The 10,899-nt window shown below is 50.5% G+C and overlaps 1 protein-coding gene across 1 annotated transcript; it reads right to left on the bottom strand.

Annotated features, from left to right (window-relative positions):
* Window positions 1-1,122: 1,122 nt before the first annotated feature.
* LOC310835813 (heat shock protein Hsp-16.1/Hsp-16.11-like) lies at window positions 1,123-2,813 on the bottom strand. Its single transcript, XM_083720793.1, has 2 exons — window positions 2,194-2,813; window positions 1,123-2,037 (listed from the first exon to the last, which is right to left on the bottom strand). Exon 2 carries the CDS (start codon window positions 1,993-1,995, stop codon window positions 1,372-1,374), a length of 624 nt encoding a protein of 207 aa, XP_083576919.1. The 5' UTR covers window positions 1,996-2,037; window positions 2,194-2,813; the 3' UTR covers window positions 1,123-1,371.
* Window positions 2,814-10,899: the final 8,086 nt, after the last annotated feature.

Genomic DNA, 10,899 nt, shown 5'->3' with positions numbered 1-10,899 from the left:
AGCTTTCACCCTCCCACTAGGGCTGCCCAGATGCCTCTGTAGCTGCCCCAGGCCTTCCTTCCTGTTTGCCTCCCAATAATCTGGCATTTGTAGGTAGACTGTTGCTAAAGATGGAGGCTCTCCTTCAGGATAGCTAATGGCTATCTCTCAGCCTGTTTTGCATCCTGATTCCCACTGTGATGATGAATATACACGGTATATATATATATATATTATTTGTCCCCAGCCACTCTGGGCAGCTTCCAATGATTAAAAATACATTAAAACATCAGTCATTAAAAACTTCCCTAAACAGGGCTGCCTTCAGATGTCTTCTGAACATCAGATAGTTGTTTTTTATTAAATGATTATTTACAATTCTGTACTCAAACAATTGCAAATATTCTTTACACCAAATTTCAAATATTCTTTACACACACACACAACTACCTATGATTCTAAGAAATTGATCATCTGAAACATTTTAACATTTAACATTAAGGTCTCTGAAGCATCTAATGTTTGGGCTCCTACTGCAAGGCCAGGGTGATTTTACAGACAGGATCTATTGAGTAAAACTACAAGTAGAAGGTGCAGGGTTTGACTTTCTCTTTGGAAAGTAAAACTAGGATGTTTAATGATGATCCAGTAAACCCACAAATAAGATTGTTCCCCTCTGAAATAAAAAATTGGCTGGAGGCTCAACCACGCATGGTTATAAGTCACCGACAAGGCCGTAAATCCATCTCATCCAACCACAAAACGATGTTTGTTAGCCAAATGTGCTTGGCTGTGGTAGGCTGCAACTACAGGACCACTGAACCGCTGCAGGGGGCACTCCAAAATTTGCCTGGCCGTCTGCCCTTACTAAGCCTCCCAGCAACTGATAACTTGGGTTTCCGTCTTGAAATCCTGCCAAATTGAATCCTGCCTTCAAGAGGAGGAGAACCGTGCCATTGGAAGAGTTGTGCCCCCTATGTTAGTCATGCTCAAAGCAGACCCACCGAATAGATGTTGGTAGAGCACAAGAACTCTTAGTCTCAGGGTCTTGGGTTCATTGCAGGGGGTTGGACTAGATGACCCTCATGGTCCCTTCCAACTCTACAATTCTATGAAAGCAAGCAAAAACACAACCAATGTGCAAAAATAAAACATCATTTTTTATTGTGGATAAGGAACAGAAGCATAAATCAGGTTGGTGATTAACGTGGAAAAAATAAGACACACAATTTTTAATTGCACACAAGGAAAAGAAGTGCACATCGCTTTCAAAGGTGATTAATAAATTGGAAATATTAGTCAAGGCAAAACGCTCTTTTGAATGGGGAGCCAAGCTAAGATGTCGCACTAATTCCCACAGTAGCTGCTGCGTGCCCAAAACGTCCACACTTTTCAAGCCTCTTGCGGCTTCTCCGGGTCCTTCTCTGCGCTGGTTCCCGGAACCTGCTGGTCGGCCGCCTTCACGTCGATGGGGATGGCTTTTGCGGCAGCCAGGCGGGGGGCCTCGATGCACAGCTGCCCGTCGGGTGCCAGGGAGCACGTCACGGCCTGGAGGTCCACGTCGGCGGGGAGGAGAGTCTCGCGGTGCACCTCGTGGTGTTCCCTCACGCAGCCGCCCTCCTCGCTTGTGTTCTCATGCAGCCGCTTGGCGGACACCGTCAGCTTCCTGCCGTCCAGCTGCACAGCCACGTCCTCCGGCGCGAAGCCGGCCACGTCCACCGAGAGGCGAAACTTTCCGCCCGCCTCGCCGTCCCGAGCCACGCTCTCCTCCGGCGACGCTTCCCGCAAGAACTTGTGCAGCGGCGAGGCCTGGAAGAAGGCCCTGCTCATCGCCTCCATTTCCACAAACTGCCTCTCCACGTCGGCTGCGACCCGGTCGACGAAGCTTTGCCCGGCTGCCGGCCAGAGGGCCTCGCCAGCCGATTGCGGCCCACTGAGCCAGACGGGGCCAAAGCCCTGCAGCGGCCAGCGGCACACGGGCAGCATGCGGAGCAGGTAGCGGGAATAGCTCGCCATGGTGGTGCCGCAGCTGAGGAAGAGATGATCTAGCAAGCGGAGCTCCTTCGGCAGATGATCTAGCAAGCGGAGCTCCTTTGGCAGATGATCTAGCAAGCGGAGCTCCTTCAGATGTGCTTCCTTTCTGTCTGGCCGAACAGCTGGGGAAGAGATGATCTAGCAAGCGAGCTCCTTCGGCTGATGATCTAGCAAGCAGACCTGCTTCGTCTGTGGTTCCTTTCCGTCTGGCTGACTCCGAGTGCGCTGCGGCTTTTTATCTGCCGGCCAGCTCCTTGGCACGAGCCCAGAGACTGACGCAAGGTGTTGTAAGAGGCCTTTCCCGGCGGACCTGGAACCGAGGAGGCCCTTCCAGAGACGTCGAGACGCAGCCGAGGGGAAGGCCTTGGCAGAAGTCCAGAAATGACGCCACAGTTTGCAAGAGGATTTGCTAGCCGGTGTTGTGCCGAGAAGCCCCAGGGAAGGCACAGAACTGGCAAAATTAGCAGCAAAATTCGGACGATGAGTGTTTTTATGGAAGAATGGATGCCTTTTTCGGACCGTTTAAAGAAATATTACAGTACAACGAAGAATGAGCAACGGGGAATTGGATTGTAATATTGTGGTTGTGATTTGATAGAATAGAGCGTTTGCAGAAGGAGAGAAGCAACAATTCAGTGGAAAACAGGGTGGGAAGTCGAGAAAAAGAAGAGAAATTGTGTTTTGACTGTATATGTTTAAAAATGTTGAAAGTTAATAAAATATAATTCAAAGAGGGAGAGAAAGGTGCAGGGTTCAGCTAGGCTCCCCCACCCTGCAAAAAAAGTGCCGCGGGGTGTTGGAAGGGCGCCAGAAGCACCCCCCACCCAAAGCTGCTGTATGGAAAACAGGAAATCAGCAGATCCTTCTGGAAGACTCTAGACTCTAGTAGAGAAATTCCTCCCACTTTTTTTTGAGGTCACAGTAATCTGAGAAGAAAAGGCTGCCTGTTCTTGTGAAGGGGGGGGGGGTGCCAGACTGGGCTGTGGGGCCAACAGGGATACTGCTGGCCAGACCTGCTTTCCAAACCTGAGCTCTGTCTTTGTCATAGAATCGTGGCGTGGGAAGGGACCCTGTGTGTCATCTAGTCCAACCCCCTGCAATGCAGGGGTCTCACACAGCCCCCTCCCAGATGCCAACCACGTTTTCTTCCTACCAGCCCTGCGAGGGTGGCCAGGCTGAGAAACAGCACCGAGTTAAATTCTCTCACCTAGATTTCCACATCCATCCATCCCTCCTTTACTGTCTCCCGAAGAAACGACGCAGTCCTGCTTTTGCTAGGCAAAGGGGAGTTATGGAAAAGCTAAGAAAGGGAATTTATATTTTTTTAAAATAGCACATCCACTTCCTCACTTCCTGCTTCAACCCCCTTCTGCTTCAAGTCTCACAATTTGGGTGAAAGGTGTTGAGAGAGGGACGGCATCATTGGTTTCTTGCAAGTCCTTGCATCAGCTCCCAGTCCAGGCCCAAGATAGAAAAAGGAAGAAGCAAGGATATTTTTTTTCCTGCCACTCAAAATTCCCCCAGGTGTTCCTAAAACATTTCAAGCCCATGAAAACCGGGAATTTAATGCACACACTTCGAATTGCTAAGGGGCAGTGTTGATGTGGGTGTATCTTTAATTTCTACCTCTCACAAGTCAGACCTTGGGACACTGACCAGGCCTAAATCTACATCTGAACCACCTCAGTATAATAACAGTAACAATAACAATAATAACTTCTTTTTCTTCTTTGACTGAGTTGCCCCAGCCATTCTGCGTGGCTTCCAACACTTATAAAAACATAATCAAACATTAAAAACTTCCCTGAACAGGGCTGCCTTCAGATGTCTTCTAAAAGTCAAATAGTTGTTTATCTCCTTGACATCAGATGGGAGGAAGGGCGCCACCACCGAGAAGGCCCTCTGCATAAAAGCATAATATCAAATTCTGGATTTGTAAGAAATGTATCTTTTCACTCCCTGCCTCTTGACGTTGGGCAGGTGCCGTCACAGTATTATTTTCGGCAACTGCTAAAAACATTTTTGTTTAGGGCAAAGCCTGTCTAGACACAAAGAATGTGGACCCAGGCCTTACAACAGTCAATTGTAATCGTATTTCAGATGATTTTAAATAAGCACCCCATAATGCATAAATAGTATTGTGTATAAATATTTATTATTATTATTATTATTATTATTATTATTATTATTATTATTATTATTGAATAGGACATCTGTTTTCCTCGGAGAAATGTTGGAGGGTATGAGATCCGAACATAAAACACAGCATCGAAACATGAGATATGAACAAGGACAAAAAACCCAAAAAATCCTCCACCCTGACCTGCAGGCTTCTGCTTTCGTTCATGAAGCCTGTTTTCCAGAGATATATCTGCAAATTGACCGACCACCACAAAAACATTCATAGGCAGAAAAGCCCTGCTCCAGAGTCCCAAGTCCACCCAGAGTCTCTGCTGCGCCTCGCTTTCCCCTCAGCCTTTGGTCCTGCGGCCTTCTGTGGTGGAGGCGGCTTCCTGGCCGCTGCCCGGTGCTCGGCCGACCTCGATGGGCACCGTCCTGGCGGGCGGCCCGGCGGCCTCGATGCGCAGCTGGCCCTCTTGGGAGATGGAGCAGCTGAGCTGCTGGCGGTCCACGCTGCCCGGGACGTCCCACTCGCGGCGGAAGAGCTCGTAGCGGAAAGGTCCTCCGGGGGTCTGCGTGGCCTTCCTGCTGGTCAGCACCAGCTTCTGGCCCACCAGCTTGACCACCAGTTCTTGTGCAGATGGGCGTGCGGCCCCCGGGACGGAAAGCCTTCTGACTGAAAGGGGACCTGGACTGTGCAGGAGGGGAGGCGGCTCCATGGCAGCATCTTGGTGGCCTGAGGCCAGTTCTGGATGCTGCTCTTTGGAAGAAATTTGGAAGAAATTCAGAGGAGGGCAAAGAAAAACAATCAGAGATAAGTGGGGAGACAGAGGAAGCCCCTGGGGGAAAGTGTGAAGGAGCTTGCAGAGAGAGGTTCAGCTTGGAGGGGCGGAGGCAGAGAGTTAAGACCTCAGCAGGCTTTGAGGCCCAGCTGTTAGAGAACCAGAGTTGGGAGGGGTCCCCAGAGGTCATCCAGCCCAGCCCCTGCAATGCAGGACTCTCAGATAAAGCATCCCTGACAGATCCCCGCCCAAGCTCTGCTTAGAAACCTCCAAGGAAGGAGAGCCCCCCATCTCCTCAGGGACCCATTCCAGACAGAAAGGGCTTCCTCGTTCTCAGCTGGATTAGTGACCCCCACTCCAGCCCCTTCTGCCCCACTGCCTGGTGGCAAGAAGAGGCCAGAGCTCAGCACTGTGGGGCGGCAGCCCCCAGCAAAGAAGACAAACCGTCCTGAGTTCTGCAGGTGAAGGGTGGTGCACTAGTAATCATCAACAACAACAACAGTAATAATGACACCCAGGACTTACCTTGCTAGCTTTCGCCTTGGTACTTGTGCTGGGACCCACCTCCTCCTCCTCCCCTTCTGCGATTGCTGGAGAGGGAGCAAAAACACCCCAGAAGTCACAGCTGAGCAGGCGGAGCCCAGGGTGGTTGGCTGGTGGCAAGAAGAGGCCAGAGCTCAGCACTGTGGGGCGGCAGCCCCCAGCAAAGAAAGGAAAGGAACTAAAGACCACACATTTTCCAGCATAGGAACATAAAGAGAGCCCATCTAGTACAGCCAGGGCCAACCATGTGCCCACTGTGGGTTAGGACCCGAGTGCAAGAGCCCTGCCACTGGTTTGCCATTCAGGGGTAGACCGCCCCTGGCCCTGGAGGTTCTGATATCCCAACAGACCTGCTTAAGAGGAGTCTGGCTGCTGGGGGAAGCCAAAGGGTCACTGGTCAACCAGCTGCCCCACAAGCAGGACCCCGAGCAGAACAACTCCCCACTGATGAATCCCAACCATTGCCCTTATTCTCCTGCCTCTGTCCATGGAGGCCACCAGCCCCCCTGCAACCACAGAGCCAGGGGTGGTTGTGGCCCTTCCTCCTTACCTCCCAGCCTTGGTTTCTCCACAGGAACCTTGGCCGCTTCCTTCGGGGTGGACGCTGTTTTCCTTCGGTCTGGGCTCTTTCCCGGGCTCTTCTCCCCCCTGGCGTACGCTGAGCCCAGCTGGAGGCATTGGGACACAAGAAAGGACATTTAAGAGCAGGGAGAGAAAAGGCTCCCTCTCCCCAGGAGTTCTGGGGGATGGGGGATGGGGGTGGGGGTCTTTCTGAGCTCTCAGGGCAGATTCCGCGGAGATGTTTGGCTCTAAATCAGTGTTTCCCAAACCCGGGTCTCCTGCTGTTGTTGGACTACAACTCCCATCGTCCCTAGCTAGCAGGAGCCTGTCTTCACATGCAAGGGAAACTCACTGAGGGTCAGAGATCCCTCAGCTCCCATCAGCTGCTTCAGCTGGCCAGTCAAAGCCATCTTGGGATTGTGGCCGCTGTCACCTGCTGGCAGCTTCTAAACGGTGGGAGCTGAGTGCGGGGTGGGGCTCAGAAGGAGCAGGACATGTCCCCCACCAGATACCACCCCTCCACTAACCCCCCACAGCCCCTTCCCCTCACCTGGAATCTCCCTGTGGCTCCCAGTGGGAAAGAGTTGCGTGGCCGGACGAGGCAGCTCCTTTTCAGACCTCTGGCCAGGGCGATCTTCAGGCCGTACTTTAGGCAGATGGGGTCCACCCGGGGGTAGGTGCCCAGGATGTAGTTCTTTATAGCTACAACAGAAGCCCCCTTGCCTTTGTCCAGGGTCTTCACGGCCTCTATTACCATGGTCATCATGGGCAGGTTGGGGCAGTTCAGGGGGGGCCGGGGGCCGGCCAGCGAGGCAGAGGACTTGGCTGCAGAGGCAAGAGAAGGAGCGCATTTGCCAGGCACCCTGCAACTGCCCCCCCCCTTAAGGACCACCGTCCCCCTGGGCAAGCATTTCCCTTCAGAGCCCTCCAGCGGTGGGACTCGGTCCCGCAGGCGAATTTGCGGCGCCCCCACCTGGAACGCTGCAGAGAGGTGCACCTGTGGGCAGCCATTGCCCCTGTGGCTGTTGCTGCGTCCTGCGCGTCCATCAAGGGGCGCATGTGTCTCCCCCCACCCCAGCCGCCTGCTTGGAAGGGGCCCCACTTCCACCTCCCCAATCCAAAGGGGCTTTGCCCCCACATGGGAAGCGGCTGGGGCTTTGGACCTACCCAGCGTAGACACACGTTGGCCACCACCCCTGAGCTGCTCTGGCTAGTGGGGGCCACTTTGGGCACCCCCTCCCGCAGTGCTGCCACATTGTCCAGCCCCCACCAAATTCCTGTAGCTGAGCCCCAGTCAGTGGAGCCCCCAGCCCTGCAAGGGAAGACCTCCACCTGCAGCATGGGCAGGTTCTGGGCTCAGGTGGAGACACCACCTGCAAAGATTACTCGCATGTAAACCTTCCCTCTGTTTTAAGAATTCTAAGGTGCCAGAAATAAAATGAATGTTTGTAAGTTCACAAGCTAAAACACACACAAATGTAACCCAGTCAGATGGGCGGACTGTAAATAATAAAATTATTATTATTTCTAAAATAGAACAGGGGAGCAATCCAGAAGTCATCTTCACACTTAAGGACCCCAAATTTGTTCTCTGCAAAAGAGAATAGCTTGGAAACACCTCTCCCAAAGGTTCTTTTCACTTACAAACCCTTCCAATCCAGTCAAAAGGGCACATTTTGTGTGTGAATAGGGCAGGTTTCAGAAACCATTTCAAAAATCTCCCAGACTGGCCAGGATAAGGCAACCTGCCAGCATTACCAGGTCTTCTGACAAACCCTCTCTTTGGCTAAGGGGCGGGGCAGTCCCTAAAATCTTTCAAAACTGCCACACCCCTTGGTTGGGGGTCCTATCTTTTGAATAACACCTCCAAGGACTCCTGGGAGGGCAGGGGGCTGAGGACCCCCTGCTTTCTTTCTGGGTGCCTTAAGAGATCCTCTCCCTCACCCCCCAAGTGCTCCCCCCTCCCGGGAGAGAAGCCTCCAGGTTTGGCTGGAGAAAGCTCCCAAACCAGCACTCCCAGCACCTACCTGCTGACAAGGCCTCCAATGCAAGCAGCTGCCCAACTCTTCCTCCCCTTCCCTCCTGAAAGCTTCTTTCAGCCAAGCCCCTTGCTAAGCCCCTTTTATGCAGGAGGGAGCCTGGGCTGCAGATGAGTCTCACCTGGGCTGCAGGTGGACTCCTCCCTTGCCAGCCCTGTGGCCCCGATCCTGACCCCACTTGCACCAGGGAGCCCAGGAGGGAGGCTCTGCTGCAGGGTATTGAACAGGGCAGGGGGGTCTCCTGTTTGGGGGGAGAAGCCAGAAGCTTGTCCTGCCCTTTTTCACCTGTCTCTGTGCAGCCCTTCAAGGCACCGTCCAATTGTCCTGGAACCTGTCTGCATAAAACAAAAACAACCCAATCCCCCCCCCAACACATTTTTAAAGTTCATTGAATGTCAGTCAGCCAAAGGCCTGGTTAAAGAACCTAGACTTGATTTCACCTGGGTCAAAGACCCAGTTTGGCACATTTGTGTACATGCACACCGGCTGGGCACCTCAATGGAGGCAAAACCCCCGGCTAGCCCCCTGGCCCGCCCCTAGCTAAGGCACTGGGCAGCCAATTTCTCCCATAGAGCTCAGAATGTATTAGAAAAATTATATAGAAAGGTTTAATTTTTTTTGTACATTCAAATGTAAGATAAAACATGCAAAGGGACTTGACAGGAAGTCAAAGTTGAAGAAAAGATTTTGGAAGATAAAAGTGGGAAAATATTTACTTTCATTATTATTATTTTGTGGGGGTGTGTGGGTGTGTAGGTGTCTGCACATATGTGTATTGTTGGATGCAATATTTGGGAGGAAATAAGATGGTAAATAACAAATAACAAACTAAATATTGATGCATGTAATTTTTATTTCTTAATTATATTTAATGGTGGTATGGCTGTATTGTTTTTTGTAACATAAAATCATTCACTAAAAATTATTTTTTTTAAAAAAATTCTCCCATAGAGCTTATACCCTGCTGAAATCCCCTCGGTGCAGAAAGCTGTTCAAGGTGCAGGAACCCGGAAACAGAAATGAGAGCGCAATCTGAATCCAAGCAGGGGTTGGGGTGTGTAAAAGAATTTGGGACCCCCCCTCCCCTGCTGGCATTTGGGCAACCTCCTTTCTCTCCCCCCCCCCCCCCAGCTCTGTGTCAGATTGATATTTATCCCCATTCAGAAAATAAAATAAAAAATGTAAGCTTTCCTCTCTCTTTCTCTGTCTCCCTCTCAGGTGTGTTCCAAGGACGTTGGAAGAAAAGGTATGTTTGCAGGTGGCTGTGGAGCGGCTTCTGTAATGGGGTTTGACTTGGGATCTTATTCCTGGGCTGCCTTCTCTCAGGTGTGTTGGAGGTGGCGGTTGGTGACATTGACCTTTTTCTCTTGCCTAATGGACTGATCTCTGGCCGTGAAGGGGATCCAGGGACTGGGCAGACACGGATGGTTTTGCCTCAGGGGAAAGGGGTCTGGGGTCAGACTCGGGAGAGGGGAGCAGCGATTTGTGGAGACCTGCAGCAGCCAGGAGGCAAGAGTCAGAGGCCAGGGAAGCTTCAGAGCTGGAGGAAGAGGAGCAGGAGGCAGACTAGGCAAGGGAAGGGAAGGGACGCCCTCTCCTGCACCACTTGTCTCCCAGATCCAGGAGGGGACTGACAAGGGAGGAGCAGAGGACGTTTCCATGCAGGCGCAGTCTCCAGCTGTGTATGCGCAGTCCCTCAGGGAGAGAGACACAAACGGGTGGAGGAGAGTGTGTTGAATGGTTTCTTGAAATGTAAAGGTTCATCATTGTTCCACCCGATGTCTATGTCTTTAAGGGGCCAGAGCAAAATAACAAGACCCAGCTTTACCGCTGTGAAACATGGCAGGTGCTGCTGAGTTGTGTTCATCAAGCTGTGTCAGCAATTGGGTCAAGTATATTAGCAGCAGCAGCACCTAACTCCTCTCCCGTTACCCTGGGGGAGGGGTTGGTGGTTGGGTCTGGTTTGTTGTTGATGTATTTAGTGTAATTTTTTTAAGCTGACCTAACCTCTGTGCATGTGCAGAGTTCATGTCTCAGCAAATCTTTTATACCATTTAAAATGTTGCATCTTTGGGCTAAATTCCATTTGAATAAAGGAAGGGAAGGGTAAGGAGTAGATTTTTAAAATAGGGTTAGATTTTTTTAAAAAATAAATAAGAAACTCTGCAATTCAAGGGATCATGTTTCCTTCTCATCTGGCCAATATTGTTTTCCTGCAGCCCAAGCAAAGGGAGCGGTTCCTTTATTTACAGGGAATTGAGAGCAGGTGTTTATTAAAAAATGTGGGCTATCATTTTGTGTGATTTCCCTCTGGTCATTCATGGAACAAACAGCCACGCCCTTATATATGGGGGGAAATGGCCAGAGTCAGAATTCATAGGATCTTTAACATTCTCAGTCATTTCAGCCTCACCATTTGCAGACAAAATTTTCTGCCCTTTATTTATTTTTTAAGTCTATTTGCCAATACTTCTGCAAAAATTTTGTAATCATTGTTTAGTAATGATATGGGTCTGTAATTTTTTATATTCAATCTATCAGTGTCGGGTTTGGGAATCATCGTGATATGTGCCTCCTTCCAAGTGTCTGGTATCTTCCCTCCTCGCAAAATGCTGTTCATGACCTCGCATAAGACTGGAGTGAATTGATCTTCTAAAATTTTATAATACTTGGCCGATAATCAGATTAGTTTGGGTTCCCATTTTTCCTTAACATAGATCACTACCCCTCTTTTTTTTGTTCACATTTGAGTTAATAAACTCAACCCCTAACCTTTTATTTGTCAAAATATGTTTATGTTTTTTGGCCACATGCGTTTCCTGTAAACAAATTACATCAAG

The sequence above is a fragment of the Podarcis gaigeae genome, assembly GCF_964106915.1.
Source record: "Podarcis gaigeae genome assembly, chromosome: 18".
NCBI classification, from domain to species: domain Eukaryota; kingdom Metazoa; phylum Chordata; class Lepidosauria; order Squamata; family Lacertidae; genus Podarcis; species Podarcis gaigeae.
The sequence above is the reverse complement of the archived record's forward strand: the minus strand, read 5'-3'. Positions and strand labels throughout refer to the sequence as shown.

Excerpts from the sequence above, each read along its gene's own strand:
- LOC310835813 (XM_083720793.1), bottom strand. The coding sequence starts at position 1,995 with ATGGCGAGCTATTCCCGCTACCTGCTCCGCATGCTGCCCGTGTGCCGC.